The sequence below is a fragment of the Ornithodoros turicata genome, unplaced genomic scaffold, assembly GCF_037126465.1.
Source record: "Ornithodoros turicata isolate Travis unplaced genomic scaffold, ASM3712646v1 Chromosome15, whole genome shotgun sequence".
Lineage (NCBI taxonomy): Eukaryota > Metazoa > Arthropoda > Arachnida > Ixodida > Argasidae > Ornithodoros > Ornithodoros turicata.
This window is the reverse complement of record NW_026999318.1, coordinates 1,339,659-1,363,087: the sequence shown is the minus strand read 5'-3', so window position 1 is coordinate 1,363,087 and position 23,429 is coordinate 1,339,659. Positions and strand designations below refer to the sequence as shown.

Sequence of the window (23,429 nt, the reverse complement as noted above, 5' to 3'; positions counted from 1 at the left end):
CTCGAAGGTTGGGTAATGTTTGTGTGTGGTCCATACCTGCCTAACGCTGGCACTTTTGCGTTGCTGGGATTGCGTTGGGGGTATGCAAGGGCATGAATCAGGCCTCAATTTAGCTCGGTGATGTCCGACAAAGAAAGATGACTGTTCGAAATGCAGTGAGCAAACACCATCACTCTTGCGGTAGTTATATGCCTTTCCATGCACAGCTTCTAACCACTGCACCCACTGCAGGTACTGCTGTGGGTTATGTTTAGGCAGGCTGTTGGAAGAAAAATACGAACAGAGTTAAATTCAACGTTCATGGCAGTTTACCACCACACCATACATTTTGAGTAGTGTATGCTGTATTAAGAAATACGTACGGAAAGCAGAAGAGGTGATGTACGAACAAGAATGGAAAGCCGAGTCGAGCCATTGTCCCACACGTGTAAACTTGTCAGGTTACAGCATAATTAGGGACTTGCGACAAACGCGTAACCAAATGATCCGGCACTCTTGCACATATGAGGGAAAGCAAGTAACTCAAGTGTAACCATACTGTATTCATCGGTACAGTCAACCAAAACCTAGAAGTTGTGGGGCCAGATCAGAATATCATTCCGCGAAAATAGAGAGGTTGAGTGCCCAGTACATTATCGCCTTGGGCACGGTAGATGGTAGAGTTAGTGTCGCTGGTGTCACTGCCCACTACGCGAAAGCCGGTTTTCGATGAGCGCTTACGCATTTCGCATTAAACTATCACCTTGCGCGCGGAGTCTGATAGCGTACGGGCCACTAAACCTCACTAATTTTACGAGGACGCATTTCTAGAGTATATGGCAGTCGTTTATTTACAAACAGGAACTCCTCGTTCGAACTTTAGAGGGGACGTAGCAACAAAGAGACGAGACCGCGCCGTTTGGGCCTTTTTATATCAATTTGCTCACGCCACCTCAGCTGTAAATGCGTTGGCCTGCCACTACGGAACGGTCTGGATCTTTACTGTGCGCCGAAGTTATCTTATCACTGTCTGGATTTCATTTCAAATACCGGCAATCTGTTAGAATTCGCCCTCGAGTTATCATCACTCACCCTCGCGATAACACAGCGCGGCTGTTCACGAAGCCGCAAACCGAAAGTGAACGAGGTTGCTCATTCACGTTAGCATTATCTTGTATTCGCGCGTAACTCTTCAGATTGTGATATGTTGCACTTTCGGTTTAGTGAAATGCACATGTCGTTTCCTATTTAATAATTTTTGCTCTCCTGGCTACTTCGCGTTAGCTATTCCGTGTTATAATTCGTGGAACGTACGAAATGAAAGTGAAACGACACTTTGCATGCTCTGCGCAATGCGCGATATTGCACTAGACTCAATGAAGAATAAATGACATGATAATCATAAAAAACAAAGACACGCGAACTCGTACGATTACAAAGCCGTAGTAAACAGCACGCATGGGGGCGTTGGAAGTACGAGAAGTTAGCACAATGTTAATACAATTTTTTTTTTTTTTTTTTTTTTGCGGGTACACTTTCTACGAATAGAAATTTAGGGGAACTTGCCTGTGGAAAGACACTCCTGACCCTGGGTCTCGATACCGGTCACAGTTCTCCACGATGCATTTCCTGGGCATGACGACGTTGTAGTCTTCCGAAACAAAACGCGGGGGCTTTCGGATTTCAGCTCCTTTTATTGCCATTTTACAACCAGGTAGCCCTTGAACCACTAATTAAAGTGACCTTGGCGGGGAACCGTGTGCCAGTCGCCGAAAAGAAACCGAAACCACAGCACGGGCCGCAGGCACGCTATGTGATGCACGCAGCCGTGGACTAGATCCTTCCGATCGATCAACACGTTTAAAAACGGGACCAAGAAGTGAAACATGACACAGGAAGTTGTTATACGCGTTTTATTTGGACATATAAAGACTAGATTCATTCGCAAAAACAACAAAAACATTTTGCCGCTAAACTTAGCGCGCTGAAGTGATCCGGAACGGCAACAGTGGGGTATCTAGTGGCGGCCTTCTTCGTTGCACGCTTTTCCGAGGTGAGTTTGGGGGACCTGCCGCCGCCGGAACGCCCGCTCCCCATGGCGCGCTCTCATTGGCTCATTTTGGAGCGACCATGCCCCCCTCCCATGACTCCGCCCCCTCTAACTTCATTTCTCTGAAACGCGTCCGCCCTCGGCGACCGTACCGCCGACCAGCTGTGGGAGAGTACCGCCTAGGGGCAGTGCGCGTGCACACTGTCAGTTTCAAAAATCGTAGCGTCACCAACAATCAAATACGAATCTCAATTTTTTTTCTGTGTGTTAGGAAAGGGTTTCTGCGCAACATATAAAAAAAATCGTGGCAACTTTTTGATGGCCATTTTTTGCTAGCACCGGCCGAAATACAGCTAAATCGCGATACCGCCTGTGGGATTATTACAATCTGCTTCTAGCGGATTAACTTTAGAGCAATGAAAATGTATCAACAGAGAGGACATGCAATGATGAAACGAATGGTGTAGATTTCATTATTCTCCGATTAACGGCGTCAGTACAGGAAGACTCCAAAAAACGGCGTTTTTCGCGTTTTCTTGCGACTTTGCCATTTTTATACGAAAAAAGTTTCAGTTACAAATGAGTAAATCACACACGTAACATGAAAAACGGTTAGGAGCAACTAAGATTTATTTGAACAAGAACTTTCGTGCAAGAGACTGCACTTCTTCAGGTACCTTCAGGTCCACCGGAAGAAGTGCAGTCTCTTGCACGAAAGTTCTTGTTCAAATAAATCTTAGTTGCTCCTAACCGTTTTTCATGTTACGTGTGTGATTCCCTCTTCGCGGGCTCCTTGACAGTGTTTCTCTTTTTTCCCCATTTTCGACGTTACAAATGAGTAGGAAGAAGAAAGTGTGTTGTCCATATAGTAGTGAGCAGGTGAAAAAAATTGTGGCTCTTAGAACCGCATAGTTCTCAATTGAGAAGCCCGCAAAGTAGCCCAAAACGACTGGTTCACATTTCGACCAGTTTCTTTTTCCTCCTCTCCCTCGAAAATGGCTGAAGGTTAGGGCTTAAAAATAGGCGCATTTTTGATCATTTCCCGTCCCCTGAGGAATATATTTTTTTCAAAAAATTTGAGATGGTCAGGTTCCTTGCTTGGTCGAAAATTCGCTGGAATTAGCCGCATAGAACAAAGCGGCTGGTGATGCACCAAGAAAGAATATTCTCCAGTCTTTCAATATCAAGCTACATGTTAGAAGGGCACATCTAGAAAGGGAGGCAGCGCACTGAAAGTAAAATATGCCAGAAGAGCACGTGCAACTGGACCATCATACAAAAAGACGAAAAAAATACACACGGACATAATCGCATGAAAAATAGCTGTGGAACCACGAACATATGCCAGAGGAGGTCCACATGAACACAGAGCCATTCCTGCGCTCCTGGACTCCAAGCCAGGTGCAGAGTGTGTTGCTGCACATGCAACGTCCTCACAGAAAAATCCAGTTGTTGGTCACTACACTAGATATAAGATTGTCACTGCACATTACAAAAATTGCTCAAGTGTGGAGAACACAGTTTTCAGGAGGACAGACAGTTCCAGAAACTGTTTTCTAAACTGCCACACCGAGTAATATGTGCCCGTCGTTCAAGAAGAAAAGAAGAAAAATATTGCATGCCCTAGATCATATTGCATTGTACTCTATAGTATATTTACCCCTTGAAAGTTTCATCACAAAATGGACCTGCACGCCAAAGGGTTAAAAAATGCGAAGCATGTATTGGATGGAATGGTTCATCCTTATTATGTGACATTTTTCTGGTGAAATGTATTGGGAAAAGTGCCTTCAATAAGATATGTGATATGAAACATTTTAGCTTGTTTCTTAACTGTTCCCTATGTTTTTTTGTCAGTTGTGCATTGTCTTTTGTGCTTAGTTTTCAATGTACACTAACCATCTACCACAAACTTTCTCCACTGAATACATGTAGGTAAGCATAGGTGGAAACTAATTGTAACAAACAGTATTTAACCAGCTGATTGCCCATGGAAATAGAATCTTTACAGTTGTGACTCAGCACTGTGTTATATATGCTTGTGTGTCCATAATTTCCTTCATGCTGTTATTCTTAAATATGTCACACAGGTAAATCACATGCTTTAAGTCCATAAGCGGTACCCCATAAGGTAGAGCTGCTTTTATGAAATCTGTAAAATGGACTTAATCATGTAATGCACTTATCTTACGGTTTAATTGTATGTAGTACGTATAAACTGTGAGTTCACTTGCAGTAAGACCTGCCACGCTTGCAGTGCCTCCCACATTAAATGTATTTTTTGTATGCTTGGCAACAACATTTAACAACAGATACGTTAGCCCTTGAGCAAATGTTTGGTGCCTTTCAATTTGCATTGTGATGCCTACATGTTGCTTTCACTATAATTAACGTGCACAGGAACAGAATTCCTAATTGCAAACTACCACCCGAGAAGAAACTTCAAAAGGCCGAAAGGGGCACCACAGTGGAAAGCGTTGCCCATATTGAGGGAGTGGATGTCCCTGCTGTCGTCTGGAAGGACAATAAGACCGTGACACTCTTGCAGACATTTGTTGGGGTGTAACCAAAGCAGGAAGTTTCACGCTATGAGCGAAAAGCAAAAGCAAAGGTTCAGGTTGAATGCCTGAACATCATCACGCAGTACAACCTACATATGGGAGGAGCTGATCTTCTTAATGGCCTGATGGGACGTTACAAAATTGCAATACGTTTCCACAAGTGATATTTCAAATTGTTTTACTACATGATCGATGTAACAGGGTCAACTCTTGGCTGCTGTTCAGAAGAAGTAAGGGAGACTCTACTGCAATACCCCTTGCAATATTCATAAAAGAAATAGCCCAGTGTCTGACGAAAGAGGGTGTGTCCATTGTAAAGTGGGAAAGGCCGTCAGCAGAAGTTCAGAAGGAACTTGATGCCAAGAAGAACGTACCAGCAACATAGATTCCCCCACAAGATGTCCAACTGGATCAATCGAGCCACTGGGTCTAATGGATGAAGACCAGGCAGTGCTGCAAACCACCACCATGCATTGCACTCACGTTTGTCAAGTGTAAGAAGTGTGGCGTGGCCCTGTGTATCAACAAGAGCAAGAACTGCTTCTTTTCCTTTCAGCATCTCTAGAACACTGTAATGCATGATGTATCAGATATGACATGCCATTTCCAACCTCACAAAGTGTGCCTCGAAAGAAAGCCACACACACAAGAAAAAAAAAAAATAGATGGATAAAAAAAGTCATGTACTGTAAGGCTCAAAAAATGTAAATCCAATAAAAAATGATCTGTGAATATAGTTATTTGTAGTTCATATCCACTTTCATACATACATGTTCATTGCAGTCATACACCATCTCACATTTACAGGTTCATAAGAATCGGCTCCCTCTACTGAGAGATGTGTCGAACTCTTGTGGCTTGCATTCTAGTAAAGTGGTGTTGTCCCTCTGCTTGTGAAATGTCCACGTACTGTGCTTTAGGTGTAGGTGCTTTGTTAAAATATTGTGAAAAATGCAGATGTTTTGTCTACCAGCTTGACAAGTTTGGGTTCGGGTTCCAGCCTAAACTGAAAACTTGAGACCTCTGACTTTCACCTGCAAGGAATTTTCACTATTCACTACCTCTGCTTTAATGTGTGAGGAACATGCTGCCACCTGTCCCTATGAGAGACAAACGTCCACTCAAGCCCTCAACTTGATCAGCACCCAAGAGAGGGCAGAGGAGACCAAACAACGCAGAGTAGAAGAAGGGACAGATGCATGTGTACGTTGATGGTGTGCCTGCAACGTAAGTTATGTAACCCAATCCGCTACGACCTCGTCGCCTAGCCGAAGCCCCACACCTGGCACAGTTGACACCGGCATACAGAATACACCCAACCCCCGTCACACATAGCAGCCTTCAAAAGCCTTCAGTGAGTTTTGACGTTTGCATCTAAGCCTAACCAAGCACCATGCCTCTTTTCAACTGGCTCGAAGCCACTCCCGATGAACTGCACGCCTTGACAGCCGATTACTTGAGGCCGAAACTGGATCGAAACGACTGGTTCTAAAGACGAAATGGTGAGGGGTCTACACCGAATAATCGAGTCTGAGCGGATGAATCCTCAAGTAGACACCACCAACATCGAACAAGCTTCAACGCCTTCTGTTACCACTTCATCGCAACCTTCAATGAATACAGCACTTTTAGCGTCCTGCATTCAGCAAAACGCCCAACTCATCAAAATGCGGCAGGGCTCTGGACGTCAACAGCCCATGCAAGTAGCAACACTAATGGACTTGTCCGTGTCCATTTCTACTTTTGAAGACAGTAGGAACGCATCCTCTAAGAGAGGGCGTTCCCGTGTGAGAGACATCCCCACACACTGATGGAATACGACAACTGTGACATGATTCCAAACGCCGCATCACAACACTGCCTAAGGAACAGCAGGAAGTTCGCTACACGACCATCACTGAAAAGTATGGGGCGCCAGATTTTTGCTGGAGACAACTACTCGACTCCTGACCACTGGTGTGGTATTATATGGTTCAATTATACACTGGTATAATCGAAAGGTCAGCAAGTGTCTGGGCATTTCCCGCTGTAGTAGTAACTCGTAACAACAAAAAGAGACTTTATGTCAGCTACATCCCTCTAAATCGTCTCACAGTACCAGCTGCCCAGCCCTTGCCCAAGAGGAGAAGACCTCATGCAGGACATCAGTGGATACATAGTGGATGGGGCCGGTTGGTACATATCCCTTGGCCAGGTGACAAAAGAAGGGAACGAGACAGCGACGACGCAACTTTCAACCGTTTACTGACACTGAAAAGAAGCGAACATATATTCTAACCAACGCTTCCCCCACATGACGTTATGTCACGGATAACACTTGATGCCAAACACCATAGACACCGTAGAACAAGGTAGAGATTGTGTTGGTGCCCCCACTGCTGTTCTTACAAAGAAGCAAGAAGAAGTGATAAAGGAAGGTTGTTGGTTCAGGTGATATCGGTGTTTGGCATCAAGTGTTATCTGTGACATAACGTCATGAGGGGGGAGCGTCGGTTAGAATATATGTTCGCTTCTTTTCAGTGTCAGTAAACGGGACTAATCAGTGGACACGTATGCCGTTTGGCCTTCGTAACGTGAGCGCAACCTTTCAGAAGGCTATGTCAAAGACCATGGAGGACCTTGAACCCCGCCACCCAAAGTGCGGCACCCTACTGTACGTGGACGATATCCTATTGTTTGCACAAAATGTTCCAGAATTGCTCCGGCTCTTTCGAGACGTGCTCACGTTAGTAGTGAGAAATGGACTAAAAATATCACCGAATAAATGTTGCCTCGCCATGACTTCCTTATGACTTAAATTCCTAGGCTACATAATATCTGGCACTGAGAAATCTCCTGATCCTACTGAAGTCCAAGTACTTCTGCACAGTACTGCAACCAAGGCAGCTCTCTCTTGAATTCAGACCACTGGATTTTATAGAAAGTTCATTCCAGGATTTGCAAAAATAGTCTACCTGCTGCAAGTCGTCCTCAGATCTGGAGAATACAAGTGGACCGAGGAATGTGAACAGGCCTTCCAGACAATTCGCAAATCATTGGCCAGCACACCAGTACTGGGACATTTCGCCCCCTGGATCACCCACAACAGTGGCTACAGATGTCTCCGGCATTGCACTAGGTGCTGTGCTTTCCCAACAGGGGAACGCAGCAGTTTTATAGCCAACGCGAAGATTCAGAAATCAGTGAAAATGTCCGTTCAAATGCAACGTTATTTAGTAGCTTCGTTCACCCGTACAAAGAAACTGTAAGGTAACTGGGAGTCTATCCCTGGGCAGTATGCTGGCCCTCATTGTTGTGCCCTGTCTGTAGTTACCGTGTCACCCGTAGCACGATGAAGTTAGGAGTGTCTGTTCATTCTTGCAACGTGTGGAAAGACAAAGGGTCCGTGTCAGACAAGTTTTGCATTAGATGACTTTGCATTCCAAACCGCTTTTTCAGCAGCCAGTCTTTAGTCTACTCTTGTTTCCGCCTCTTAGCATTGTTGTAATCAATTTCTTCGTCGAGTATCACGGCTAGTGCGACTAGAATTTCTGTCTTGCACCCATACTTCGACAGGACATTTCTTCTGAAATCAGAAAGCGCAGTATACTATGGATTGTCCGTGCGCCTCCCAACAGGCATGCCAACCATAAAATAATCTACTACTTGCTGGCTGCGCTGCAACCAGCTCCCTCCTCCGTTGCGTTTTTGAACCACTTCTCCGCCGACTTTTCAAACTTCGTGGCACTGTCTTGGCATTTCTTCTGCGATATCTCGTTGGTATCTGCTGTATCTCGAGCTTTCCGTCTTGCCACTCTCTGCTGACATTTCGCCTGATAAAGTCGCTTGTGTGGATACCCGGTAACCAGAGGTGATGAAGGTGGTGGCACTTGCTTTTCTATTATCTGCTGGACGCTGCAACTGTGAATGCATGCGTTCAGTACTCCCCCCATACATCAACTCAGTGCTTGCGGTCTCGGTTAGTTATGGGTAGATGGGTACAGCTTCAAAGAAAAACGGGGGACACCTGCTTTCTAGAACAGGAAACATGCATGCCAGTCTGGGATAAGTATGCTTGATGTCCCAAATAAGGTGAGGGGAAGGAAACATTGCTCCAAAGGTGCTCTGAAAGCCATCTAAAAAAATTCTCAGTTCTGAAGGTGTTGTGAAAGCAGGTAACTTAACTTGACGATTAGCACAACAAATTTTCTCTATACGCAATATTTTCATAGGAAAAAAGACACTCAAAAATCGTCGTGTTCGTTCCCACCCGACTCGCTCTGCAGGGTCAAACGAGGAGGAGGAGAAGGAGAAAATGTAATCTGTGATGTCATCACAGTTCAAAGGGGAGACGGTGCTTCTATCGAGGTCAACACTGTCTGGTTTTCTTTCTTTTTGTTGCTTTCGTCATTGTCGAGTGGTGAATAATGGACGACTTCAAAGTGCCCACAGAATATCAGCATTTGTTGCCTATTTCAGAGTGGGAAATTCAGACTCTACAGAGATGCAGAATGATGAACTGTACATGGACCGAGCCGTACGGCGATGCGCCTCACATGACGGCAGGCGCGAACTTAACTGGCATCGTTGGTAACCATGTGGTAACCAAACGAAAGCGTCAGGACAGCTCGAATGATTGGTAAGTTGACCATAAGTTGTGGTCGTTTATGACCTTGCTTGACAGTGCTGCTTTTTACAACAGGTGTGCATGTAGCGTGTGCCGGTCAATGGATGCATGGCGCGAGGACGTCTGCTTCCACATTGTACCGGCAGCAGTAGAAAGGAAGATGGAAGGCTGTGACGGCGTCGGAGCTCCAAGCGTCATCCTTGACTGACGTCGTTATATTGCTAGCCCTCCAAGCACTTGAGAATCAGTATTGTATTCATTAATACCCCTCTTCATCGTGAGTTCACAACATTGAGTGATTTATCGACCAAATGCTACAGCATTGTGAAATGCGGTTGGAAATGAGGTTCGAAAGTCCACAATGTTTCAAGAACATTCGTTCTCTGCCAACAGAGTACCTTGCCAACACAGAAGCATCGATGACTGCTGACTGTGAGCGAGTAGCCATCAAGAAGAAACTCACTGTGGTGTTCAAACTAAAAGTTGTAAGGGCCCTAGGTAACTGGGTGAAGACTGTCAACAGTCACCTGTATAGGTGTGTATGTGTATATCCAGTAAAGAGGACCCACGACAAATTTTGCCGAAGTGGACCTCCCAGCCAAAGCACATTGTAGACGTACATGAACACGATGATCCACTTTTTCCGTAGTGTGCACATGGACAAATGCGACACACAAAGTGGCTTCCTCAAGGTGAGACACGTCCTAAACAGAAAATTTGATTTCTAAAGCATGATCTTCATCTGCTATTTAGACCCAGCAGCGTACACGAAACTGAACGATATTGTCCTGGCAAAAACCTACTGAAATACATGCCCAATTTTCACCAGTGGAACAGACATATGCTATGGAATGGCGAGCTCTTTAAGCAGCGGCCGGTGAGGTGGAATAAGAAGGTGGAGCTGAGCAACGAGAAAGTCCTGCTCATTGTCGATAATAGTTTCTCACACAAGGTGGACATGGAGCTGAAGGCTGTTGAGCTGGTGTTCCTTCTAGCTAACACAACAGCAGCCCTGCAGCCGATGCATCTGGGTGTCATGAGGAACATGAAGTCCTTCTACAGACAATATATGCTGGTGCAGATCATCTTGTGTGGGGGTAGTCGGAACTACACCGTGACATCGCTCACTGTGTTGCACATGGCAGTGCATGTGTGGGAGAAGATCACTACAGTAACGATCACAAATTGTTTCTGACACTGCGGATTCGTTGCCCAAAGTTCCTCAAGCACGGGTGACAGTTTGCAGGAGGCAAATGGAGACGCCTGGGCACAAAAGATTGTTCCTTCAGGCATGCTTGAGATGCTGCAAGACTACATCGACATGGACAGCACTGCGGAGGACTGCACGGGGTTATAACAGACAAGAACATCATTGCAAAGCTATCCGTGTGACAAGAACCCACAAAAGATGATGGACCTACCAACAACGAAGTGGATGAGCAAGTTGAGGAAATGATATTGTGGCCATCTGCAATAGAGATCATGAATGTGTTCAATCTTCCAGTTTTTTCTTAAGCCTTGAAGAAGGCAAAGGAGACTCAGTGAGTCACATGCATGCTCTCCAACAAAGCCTGATGCTGCTTAATTTTAATGAGCAGAAACAGAAGATAATCCTGAACTTTTCTCACCAAGAAAATTTCGAAGTGTTCCTTGTCTCACTCATGCACCCACGTGACTATTTCTCTTTGTCTGTTTAGTTAGTCAACTGTTTTCGCGTCCCTGTGTTGACGAATCATGAACCTTCGTTGACGGTCCTACCTAGCTCAGATGAAAACTTTGTAGCTGCCGCTTGACTGCTATTTCCTACAGTGTACCTCGCAATCTTGCAGCTGACTACAAGACCGTAGTTATTGTGTTTGCCACATCTACACTTTTGGTTGTGCCAGTCGACGACTTCGTTGACACATCGTCATTGGCAGAAGAAAAAGTTTGCTTGTCGCCTACCGTAAAGAGTAGAGCAGTGTTGGGCTGTCTGTGCACGCAGTCGCTAGTTGAAGGAGGAGAAGGATGCGATGTTGGCTTGAAGTACCGGAGCAAGGACATTTCAGTGATAAGTCTAAAAGTACGAAGCTGCCATGATGTCTAGTCTGGCGATGTGGAGACAAGAATGATGGGAGGCAAGGCAATTCAACGATGACCCAGATACCAGCTGAGTAAGGGCCCCTCAACGTAGCCCTCCGAGTCAGAAGGGCTTAAGAGGATTGAAAACGCTTACTACCCAGATGTGACACCTTCTGTTAGCTTCTTGCCGCAAGTTCAATGTGGGAAACCCCAAAGATGACGCACTGCAGTACCGCATATTTAAAGTTCTGCGAATAATTGGTATAAACTACCTCTGACATAGCCCTTCGCCTCTTACCAATTCCACTTTTTCATTTAACACAAATTAAGGAGGCATTTTCAAGAGCCATAGCCCACATGAGCATTACAGCATGAATGTGGCGCATTTATCCGCACATCACTGACGGGGATCAGATATGCGCAACTTTGAAGGAACTCTCGAGCAGTAAGACAAGTTGCTCCCTTGACATATCATTCTCTCGCAATCAAGTCTTTTTTTTCTGTTATTCTACGATGTCGGTTCTGGCATGCATTTTGATGATGAAAGGCAGATAGCTCGACTCAGAGTTGCACATGCTCGATAGGATTTTGTGCTGGTGCGAAAGCTTGTTGCAAACCACCGTGCCATCGAAAATGTGAGTTGGCAGACAGTTGCGTGTGACAATGCAATGAATTATCTGTGGACGAGGAGCGTGTAAGAAGAGTTGTCTTTTATATTCAGCTTGCAAGATGGGCAGTGAAGGAGAGCTACAGTAGAACCTTGTTAATTCAACCTAAAAAAATTCGGAAATCCGGACTGCCCGCATGGTCCTGACAATCATGCATACAAAAGTATAGGAATGGACACTTGCTAATTCGGAAGCATTCGGACTGATTATGGATAATTTGGAGCTCTGGACATTTGCTTGCGGGGTCACAGAGTCAAGTTACAGAGTCAAGAGGAAACGTGACAACACCAGTCGAGTGGTGGTGCGAGTAAACAACAGCAAAGTAAACCAACAAAGCACCCATCGCCATCGTTATGATCATTGGCGTCACACGGTGCCTGTTCTTCGGCATTCAGCATAAAGAACGTGAACACGTGTTTGCACGTCTTTGCGTGTTTAGCCTCTGTGGTCTCATGAAACTACTTTCAGCACTGCGGTTTCGTGGACATAGTAAACAGTAAGGCGTTGTGGGATAAGGCTATGGACGAGATCGATGATCCCCATTTTGATAGCGTCCTGCCAACCACGGTGCAGCGTTCAGATTACAGTGAAACCTCGTCAAACAAGGATATCTAGAAAATTCTGTTATGCCGAAGGTTTCCTGCATCACAGAATTATCTCTTATACTTATCATGCAGTTACCACTGCTTATATGAAAAGGTTTTCAGGACAAGCTTTCAGGACAGAGAAAAGAAAGGAACATGCAGAGAGGTGCAACATAATTATGATGCATTATACGCATGATGGTGGAGGTGACTGCTCATGTCGCTTTTCTCAGAAATGTTTTAGAACAAAGCGCACACTTATAATGGCATTCGCCTGTGTGTTGCATCACGCGTTCTACGAGACAGTTGTAGCTTGAAAATGACCGAACACGAGTATGTCCTGCATCACACTACTTGCGGGTTCGTATTAGCATTTTCTTCCGTGGGACAGTGAAAAATGTCACATAGCATTATATGCGATCAAATACGGTATATATATGAGTAAGCCTGATGAATACAATGTTGCAGTTCGAATATCTGTGTTTGTCACTTCCTGACATCTGACATCTGTTTTCATGTAGCTAGATTGTGCTGAATATTACTCCTATTTAAACTTGCCATTACCGAGTGCGACCTGATATTTCCCCGAAAGCGGCTGCCGTGAGCGGTTCTTGCATCATCACAAATGACTTTTCAGATTTCCTGATTATACGTACGGGTTACCATAGAGGTGTAACAGCACCTTGTCAGAGCCGCCACTGAGGCCACTGTATTGCGAGCTTGCGACTCGAAATTTGATAGGTCGGAGGTCCCTCCTGGTAGAGTTCCAATTGCGAACGAAAAAGCTTTGTCGATCTTTAGCAGAACATGTGCATTTGCATAGCAAGTACGCACTTATACCACTGTCAGACGGACTAATTTAGTGTCATTTTCGTGACGTGCACTTCACCCGAGCGAAGTTCACTTTCACTACGTGCTTGCTCAGTGCCTCCTCTATTACTCAATGCCTGTCCATATGCAGATGCGCCGAGTCGCTTCACTTTCCCGCAGAGGGCACGTAGAGGGCGGCACTTCCCTATACCCCTTGTCGTCTGCTATGCACTCGTCTGGTTTCGATAAGCGCGGTTCCGAACGTTTCGAAAAATGCGGTACTGCGTACTGCTTTCTGCCATTTTTTTACCTCTGGGACCAAGAAAAAGGAGCAAGGGGTATCGTTTCACGAGGTGCCTGCGGATCGCGCGTTACGAAAGAAGTGGTAGAAAGTGATAGAGAGGAAAGATTGGGAGCCGAACACTACTTCCAACTGTTCCGTTGTGTGCAGCAAGCACTTCCTTGTGAGTGATTACAAAGAAAACATCAAAACACGAACATGTGTGGCAGGTGACATCAGCGCACGTCAGACCTGGGTGTAGGGTAGTGGCGCCGTCAAACGAGAGAACGTGAACTAATACGCATGCGCAGTACGGCATCTCTGACCAAATGGAGAGGCGTTGAGTAATAGAGGAGGCGCTGGCTTGCTACACGACATAAGTACCTAAGTGTCACTAAGGGATGATAGCGATGACGATAGAACAGGTGGAACTTCGACGCTCCATCAAGTAATTCACCATGATTTATGCCATGAGATGAGTTTTGTCTCTGTAGAAACGATAGAAAAAATTTACAAAATAAATAATTGTATCCAACTGGCACATGTCAGAACAAGTATGAAGCAAATCCAAAATCCACGTGCGAACATGGCAACCACGTTTGCGACGATCCCCCAAGAATGATTGATGAACGCAAGAAACATCTTGTATCGGCGCTGCTGTACTTGCGAGCTAGGCGGCACCATAACGAAATGCGTGACGAAATGCATTTCGATCTAGACATGAACATAGAGGAAAGGGGCACGAATTTCAAGGCATATTGAGGACCAGCTACATGCCAACATGTTCACAATAGCCGCCGTGATCGCCGATTGTGTTCCGAGAGTGCATCGAAAACGGTGGGCCTTCGAACGCAACGAAAGGTGGTTCAAGGATACGTTGTCGCATTTGGGGGACTTCCATTTCAAGCACGCCCTGCGTGTTTCACCAAGTACATTCCGGTACCTTCTTGAATCACTAAAAAGTCTCGAGCGTGAAGATACGAACATGCGAGGAGCAATATCGCTCGAGAAACGGGTTGCTGTCGGTCTTTACGGGCTGTGCTCGACAGCAGAGGACAGGACAATTGCACATTTATTCGGCGTTGGTCGATCAACAGTGAACACAATATTCAGGGAGTTTTGTGGTGCAGTGATTGAGCACCTCGAAAGTGAGTGGCTACGCATGGTGCGGCCTCATGAGATGGCGTCTCACATGCGAAAGTTCTTTGCTCTCAGCGGTTTTCCACATGCTGTCGGCGCGCTGGACAGCTGCCACTTTCCCGTCTCCCCCCCAAAGCTCCATGCAGTTGATTACCACAACTACAAGGGGTGGTAAGTTACGTAGCACCTTTCTTTATCAATTTCGTGTTGTAATACCACATATCTGTGTGTAGAGTGCACAGATAATTACTATGTAGGGCTGATTGAAACTATACAATCACGTACTAGGATTACAGCACAAAAAGAATGATTAAAGCGTATCAGCATGTAAATTGTAAGACTTTGAAGTTAAAGGGGTTGCGACAAGTTATCCCAGATAAATGCAAAGGACGGTTCGTTGCATCGACATGAACCAGCATTGAAAGTTTCATGGCGAAGAGGGTAATAGAAGCACAGAAAATGGACACCGCGGATGCCGAGACTCACTCATGATGCTCTGACATCACAGCCCAAGCTGCTGCCAGTGAGGCAACGGAATAGGCTATTTGAAATATTGGTCGCTCTCGTTCTGAGGCAATTCCCTACGACACGTAGAAAAATAATATTTTTCTCCTCAAGTGTTTTGGCATGCAGTACAATGGGTCCATGGTGTAGAGTCACGTTTATGAAACTGTCCCAACCCCTTTAAGACTGTTCGTTTTTTTTTTTCATCCCAGACTCATTTCAAATTGACTGTTACTCGTCCTATCGAACCAATATGCATGCAATTTTATCTGTGCTCTTTTTCCATGCAGGTACAGCATCATACTCCTTGTGTTAGTGGATCACCGGTATCGGTTCAGGTACATCAACCTGGGAAGCCCTGGGTGGTGCCACTTCGACAGAAAGTTTCATTGGAGTGACTGCGCATTGGGTAAGTTCCGCTTGTCATTCTCGAGTTTTCTGCTCATTCAGTCTAGGCAGGAGCCCATAATATTGCTAATGCTATGTTTTCTTGCCACCGCTCCCTGCAGATCGATGAAGATACTATAGGCAAAATACAAGACTTAGTTTCGGTTTCACGCTTATAGGTTGGCAACCATGTTACAGGCAGAGGGAGAGCACACACTTCCCCAGGAGCAACGGACAGAAGATGATCACGCGCAGCAACGCTCTATGCATACTCTAGGTCAGTGGTTCTCAAACTGGGTTCTGCGGAACACAGGGGTTCCGCGAGCTGCCTTCCCGGGTTCCGCGAGAAGGCTGCCGCCTCGGCCCCTATCCATTCACAGAACTTAAATTCCCCCGCCCAAGGTCGCTCGGCAGGCCAGAAGCGCGTGCACCACGGCTGCGGCGTTCGTTCGCGGAGCACGGAGCCACGTGACCAGTATTAGTCACCCGTTCAGTCCCCGCACGTGGAGAAGACGTGTGGAGTGCAGCGCAGAACGCCCTTTCGGTACTTTCGAGTCGGGAGGCCGACAGCAGATCCCGTATTAGTAAGAATGGCAAGTTTAGGGCATACTGCAGCAGTTACCTGCAGTATGGCTTTATCGACTGTGCGGGAAATCCTCAGTGCGTTATATGTGGCGAAGTCCTGGCGAACAGCTCCATGAACCCAGCAAAGCTTTCGCGGCACCTAGTCACGAAACATCCATCGTACAAGGACAGGACCAAAGACTTCTTTGAGAAGAAAAAGCAGCAGCTGGAAATGCAGAAGCTGAACTCAGCTAAACAGGTAAGAAAGCTGGAGATTTCTTGCAAAGTTCAAATTTGAATAGCCTGCTGTTTCTCATCACAGAAAACGTGGCCGTCCCATAGCACAACAAAAGCAACGTACCTGCTGAGCTACCGGATAGTGAAGAATATGAAGCCTCACACAATATGCAAGGATCTTATTATGCCCTGCGTACAAGACGTGGTGAGAACGGTGATCGGCGAAGAGCACTTGAAAAAGGTGCAACAGATTCCGTGCTCCAACGACACCGTTGGACGAAGGATTCGCGAAATGGCGGATGACGTGGAGAACCAAGTGATCCGGGGCGCGAAAAACTCATCAAAGTTTGCCATCGCCGTCGACGAGAGTGTGATGTGTCTGGCTGCCCCCAACTGGTGACGTTCGTGAGATACGTTTTGGATGGTGCAACTGTACAGGAATTCCTTTGCTGCATTGAACTGCTGACGACAACGACTGGAAGGGATATGTTCAACGCGCTAAATGATTTCTTTGTTAAAGGAGGGCTTAGCTGGATGAACTGCATCGCGGTTTGCACTGTTGGTGCTAAGTCCATGACAGGACACGTGAAAGGACTCGTTGCGCTGATCAGGCAAGTGAACAATGACGTTATGTTTACCCACTGCATGATTCATAGAGAAGTCCTGGCTTCAAAAGAGCTGAGCAGCAATTTAATGTCTGTGATGAACCATGTTGTCAAAGTCGTAAATAGCGTCAAGGCGAAACCCAAAGCCGCCCGCCTTTTCAAAGCGCTGTGCAATGAGACGGGGGCAGAACATCAATACCTGTTGCTCCACACGGAGGTGCGGTGGCTTTCGCGCGGTAACGTTTTAAGCAGGGTCTTTTATTTGAGAGATGAACTGGCTGCTTTCCTCTCTGAGGATTCAGCCCTAGCAGATCCATTCATGCAGCAGTCTTTTGTGGTGCGGCTAGCGTACCTCACGGACATGTTTGAACATCTAAACGTGCTTAACCAGAGCTTGCAAGGGAAGCAGGTTACTTTAGACAGCGCTGCAGATACCATCAGGGCGTTCTGCAGTAAACTGCAGAGTTGGTTGAGCCGCTTGAACAGAGCTGATTACAGCCCATTCAAAAGACTTAGTTCGTGTGAGGGCTCTCATGGTGTCTCTACTGCTGACAGGAGCATCATGATGGCCCACCTGAGTACTCTTAGGTCTCACATGGCTCAGTACTTCCCAGAAATAGGGAATGTGCAGTGGCTTGTGTCCCCATTTCATGTGGATATTTCGGTTTTCAACACTGAAAGTGTGGAAACTGAGTGTGAGTTCTTAGAGCTGAGGGCTAACAGTGTTCTGAAAGAGACGTTTTGTACACAGCACTTGGTCACATTTTGGTTGGGCACTGCCTTAACATTCCCACAGCTATTTGACAAAGCTCTGAATATGCTTCTTCCATTTCCTACAACCTATGCTTGTGAACAGGTATTTTCAATATTGACATACTTGAAAAATAAGTACAGAAATAGACTTGACCCCGCAGCTGATATGAGACTGGCCCTGAGTGTCACAGAACCGAGAATTGATTTACTTGTTCAGGAAAAGCAGTGTCATCCTTCGCATTGATGTGCATGCATGTTTTTTTTTCCTCTCTTTTTCTTCAGTATTTAGTGCAAAAAATGAGAATAAACCACTGTACATAGTATTTTCAGTCTGCTTCACTTCTATATCTGATGTACTGCGATGTTTAGGAACAGGGGTTCCTTCGTCCTTCTGGCTAGGTCCAAAGGGTTCCCCGGGCCAAAAAAGTTTGAGAACCACTGCTCTAGGTTAATCTACTTATATATGTGTGTGTAATGCAAGACAAATAAATCCAACTCGTTTGAAGCCTACAGAAAGCAGAAGTGGGATCGACTCTCCATTTTCATCCTCAGAACAAGGTGAGCTTTGATTGAGTTGGATTGCAAAGTATGCTCACGTGCCGTGCATCACGTAACGTGGACGCTCCGCGAACGATGGACGGGACGCCGAGAGCATCCAGCACTACTGTTGACCAAAACCTGGTGAACGTAGCCGACGACAACATACAAGTCGTTAGCAGCCACACGAATGGAGAACAGGGCGCGGACAGCGAGGCAACACCGTCAAGTGGGCTTCACAGCACGACACGCATCGGACACCACAGCAATGTTGATGCTAGGACAAGAGCACCGAACAACGGCAACAACGCGGACGTTTTTGATATTCAGTCACTTATGCAAGCCGCAGTGCAAGCAGCGGTTAGAGAAGCTATGGACGGGGCTTGACAACTCTACGAATCACCCCGGCCACCACAACGTACTGTTGCCAGCGATGAGTCATCACCGGTCGGGTACCTCGCTTCAGCGAGCGCGAACCTTATACCGACATATGATCCTGTTACGAACACTCAGCCGACGGTGGAAGCGTGGATCAACAAGGTAGACGGACTCGCGTCGGCTTACGGCTGGAATGATAAACAAACTTCTTGCTTTGCGCTTTCGAAGTTGGAAGGAGTTGCGAGAAGCTGGTATGATGGACTCACAACAACGCAATATACATGGGTAGAGTGGAAAAGCAAGCTTCGAGAAGCGTTTCCATCAAGTGCAAGTTTTCAACAGCTACTGCGGGAAATGGAGGCCCGAAAAAGAAAATGGGACGAAACCATCGAGATCTACTTCTACGACAAACTCGCCAAGGCCAGAAGATGCGGACTGGATGATCCCGCTTGCATCGAGTACCGTATTTTCTCGAATCTAAGACGAGGTTTTTTTCCAAAATCGGCAAGTCCAATCTCGGGGGTCGTCTTAGATTCGAAATTGGCGCCACGAGTGAGAGAGAAGGAAGCAGAAAGCGTGCGAGGGGCAGGGCATTTCTGGAAGACGCCAATGGTGGTACGGCCACGACATCACGTGGGCGGAGCAACCTGTACCATGCTGTGCTGAGACGAAACGAAACCGTGTGGTTGTCACTCTACGTTTCGCCATGACGTCGACGCGTGTGCATTACACTGCTGCGTTTAAGCGTCAAGTGATAGCATTTGCACTTGAAACCAGCAACAACACCGCAGCTGCCAGGAAATTCAAAGTGTCCGAAGTGAACGTCAGAAGATGGCTGAAACAACGGGACAGCATTGCAGAATGCAGGGCCATGAGGAGAGCATTTACGGGTCCGAAACGTGGTCGCCATCCGGAGGTGGAAGCAGAAGTTAAAGAGTTCGTCAAAGAGCAGCGAAGAAGGTGCATCGCCGTAACGTGTGAAACGATACAAGCGAAAGCTGGATGACTGCGGACATGTTCAATGAGTGGCTCCGACTAGTGTGGTTTCGGCGACCCCGTGCGCTGCTAAGCCCCCGCTCTATGCTCGTTGTGGACTCATTCAGGGGCCACACAACTGACACCAGCAAGGCACTGCTTGCCGCCAACAACTCCGACCTTGTTGTTATCCCGGGAGGGATAACATCCCAGCTGCAACCCCTCGACGTTTACATCAACAAGCCTGTGAAGGACAGGATACGAAAGGCGTACATGGAATGGATGGCCGAGGGGGATCATGAACTCACGCCTACCGGACGGTTGAAACGTGCACCCCTTAGCCTTTTGGCCCAGTGGGTGATGGACGCTTGGAGGGATGTGCCGGACGACATCGTTGTGCGTGCGTTCAAGAAGTGCGCAATATCCAACGCACTGGATGGATCAGAGGATGAATTCCTCTGGGGCGACAGTGACAAGGAAAACAGCTGCCGTGAGTCTGACGATGATGAATAAACAGTTATCATTGTACTGTCAACTTGCTGGTCACGTGTTGCGTATATTTATCCCTCTTGTACTGCTTTTTATTTTTTTCCAAATTTGCATGTCCTGAAGTGGTGGGTCGTCTTAGATTCGAGGACGTCTTAGATTCGAGAAAATACGGTATATTATCACTGGCCTCAACGACGAAAATGCAGTTCGATCGCTAAGTGTGTGTGAATTTGCAAATCCCCAGGAACTCCTTCGTTGCCTGAAAGTATTGGACGAACGACCGGACATCGTCACGCACTCGCGTTCCGCGGCTGGCCAAGGCTCGAGTAAGAGTGCGAAACAGAGCACCGGTCAAACCGCATCATCCAAAGGGAAAGGAAAGCCAAAGTACGACGACGAAGGAGAACCCCTCTGCTTCAATTGCTCCGCTTTTCAGCCACATGTCTTTCTTTCTTTCAGCCGCATGTCCACAGCCACAGAGGAAGCCACGCTGCGACAAATGCAAACGAACAGGGCATGAGACTAAAGACTGTCATCAAGACAAAGGCAAGGGTTCGGCAACGCCAAAGTCAGCAGCTGTGCTCGCACAAAACGTGGTGACAGCGGAAGGGCCAGCGAACGCGAAGTATTTCATCACGGCTCTCCTTGACGGTAAAGAAGTTGAGGCATTTGTTGACATGGGCAGCCAGTGCATCACGCTTCACAAGACTAACGCGGACGAATTATCGGTTCAGTGCAGCAATCTCTCAGCTCCATTTGAGATCCACGGCTACGGCTCTGGCAAAATAATTCCCATCGGCAAAGCGCGACTGGAACTGAAAGCCGCCGAAGCCACAGCAACGGTGGACATCTACGTCGTCCCAGACAATGCCCAAGTAGTTCCATTGCTGATCGGACAACCCATCACAGAGCAACCACACGTCACAGTCACACGCAGGGGTAACATGCTGCGGATCTTTGAAGAACATGCGCACCTGGACGAAGATGGCACCCTGCAGGATATTAAAATACCCGCTCTTGCGCCACGACATGTCAGCCTTTGGGCGAAGAAGAAAATGGTTATTCCTCCAAACTACGTCGGACCTGTCACACTGCACACGAAAAAGGAGAATATGGGTGACGTCTACGTCGATGCTCAGTATCGAGCTGGTCGAGGTTACGAGCACTGCATCCTTAGTTGCGCGCTTCGCAAGGATGAAGAACAGGAGTACCTTCTGCCGTCCGCGAATGTATCCGAGCACGAACTTACCATTCAAGAGGACGACAGAGTGGTAAGAGTAGTGGTGTAAGCCAGAGGATACGCCAACGGTGGTCGAGGTGCTGTCCAACAACGAGGGCCATAGTAGAGAGACCAAGGCTTCCGAAATAACCGTAGGCACATTTGTAACACCTGCCCAAGCACAAGAACTCGCTAAACTTTTAAACGACTACTGGAACTGTTTTGCACAGTCAATGTCTGAAATTGGTTGTACGGCGCTCACAGAAATGCGGATCGACCTCATCGAAGACAGCGTCGCCAAGTACCCTCCGTACCAACTCGCTCACTCGGAAAGGGAAGTGGTTCGAGGTATCGTACGAGAACTGGAGGAAGCCGGCATCGTAAAAGAGTCGAACTCTGAATTCGCAAGCCCTATTCTGCTGGTGACGAAGAAAACCGGTGAAAAACGATTGTGTGTAGATTTTCGTGCGCTCAACCGTATCACAAAAAAAGAAAGCTACCCTCTTCCACTGATTGATGACCAGCTGGACAGATTGCACGACAAAAAGTATTTCACCACGTTAGACCTGGCATCGGGCTATTATCAAGTGCCGATAACGGAGTCGATTCGGTCGAAGACAGCATTTGTAACTCCAGACAGGCATTACGAATTTACCAGAATGCCCTTTGGTCTCGTCAATGCACCAGCTGTCTTTCAAAGGATGATCAATGCCGTACTTGGTCCACTGAGACACACGATAGTTATGGCTTACATGGACGACCTACTGATCCCTACATGGACAATAGAGGAAGGACTGACTTGTCTCCGTCAGGTGTTGAGTGTCCTTAGGGACGCAAATTTGACACTACGACTGAAAAAGTGTTCATTCTTCCAAGCAGACGTTATATCTGGGCTATGAAATCTGAGTCAGGAATCAACCCAGACCCGAAAAAGCTTCCTAGCATCGCGGAATTTCCAGCCCCACGTAATCAGCACGAGCTAAGACGATTCCTCGGACTGTGCAGCTACTTCCGCAGATTCATAGCACGATTCGCACTCATTGCAAAGCCACTCAGCCGACTGCTTTGCAAAGATCAGACGTGGTGTTGGTCGTGCGACCAAGAAAGCGCGTTCCTTGAACTTAAACGAAGGCTGATGGAGAAGCCAACACTGGCCTTATATTCACCTACGGCCAGGACTGAGCTCCACACGGATGCTTCAAGCCACGGCCTTGCAGGTGTGCTTCTGCAGGAACAATGAGACGATCTCCTCCACCCGGTTATGTATGTCAGCCGCCGAACGACACGTGACAAGGAAAGGTATCACTCGTACGAACTGGAGGCATTGGCTGTCGTATGGACTGTGGAAAAGCTACGCCCTTACCTGCTTGGGTTGGACTTCACTGTGGTCACTGACTGTAATTCTCTTCGAATGGCTTTCTCGAAGAAACACATCGTTCCCCGGACTGGTAGATGGTATCTTCGGCTTCAGGAGTACCGCTTCGAGATTGAGTACAGACCAGGCGAAAGGATGGGCCACGTAGACGCGCTAAGCAGGGTTCCCGTGGGAGAACCTGAAGAAATAGACGTAGTGGACACTGTACAAATGCTAGCGACAGCTGTCACAACTGAGGACTGGTTAGCAGTGGCGCAATGTTCAGAGAATATAAAGGACAGCTTGGCTAGCGCAGACCGAACAAAGGAAGCGAAGAGAGTAAAGCAGGATTTTGTACTCAAAAACGGAAGAGTGTTCCGAAGGCTACAAGACGGAACAAAAGACACGCTGCTATGGGTAGTTCTAGCACGAGCACACTGCAAATAGTACGCAAATACCATGACAAAGCAGGACACTTCACCCTTGATAAAACAGTGGAACTCCTACAGCGTAGCTACTGGTTTCCTCGCATGAGACGTTACGTGAAGAGCTACATCTCAACATGCTTAGAATGCTTCTACAACAAGAAACCATCGGGAAAACGGCCAGGAGAGCTACACAGCATCGAGAAGGTGGCAGAATGATGATATGATCATATGATACATATCAATATGATATGTATCATATG

At 46.9% G+C, this 23,429-nt stretch overlaps 1 protein-coding gene across 3 annotated transcripts in view; it reads right to left on the bottom strand.

Moving 5' to 3' along the window:
* The window catches only part of LOC135372434 (uncharacterized), a 47,852-nt gene that overhangs the window by 5,868 nt on the left and 18,555 nt on the right, over positions 1-23,429 (bottom strand). The window contains exons 1-2 of one of the 3 annotated variants that reach the window (XM_064606046.1): positions 1,546-2,625; positions 37-259 (exon numbers count right to left, since the gene is read on the bottom strand). In XM_064606046.1, coding sequence (XP_064462116.1) covers positions 37-259; positions 1,546-1,682 — 360 coding nt within the window. In that variant the 5' untranslated portion in view covers positions 1,683-2,625. Of the gene's footprint in view, positions 1-36; positions 260-362; positions 2,626-23,429 lie in introns of those variants that run through there. The other 2 variants (XM_064606047.1, XM_064606045.1) reach the window with 2 other exon arrangements.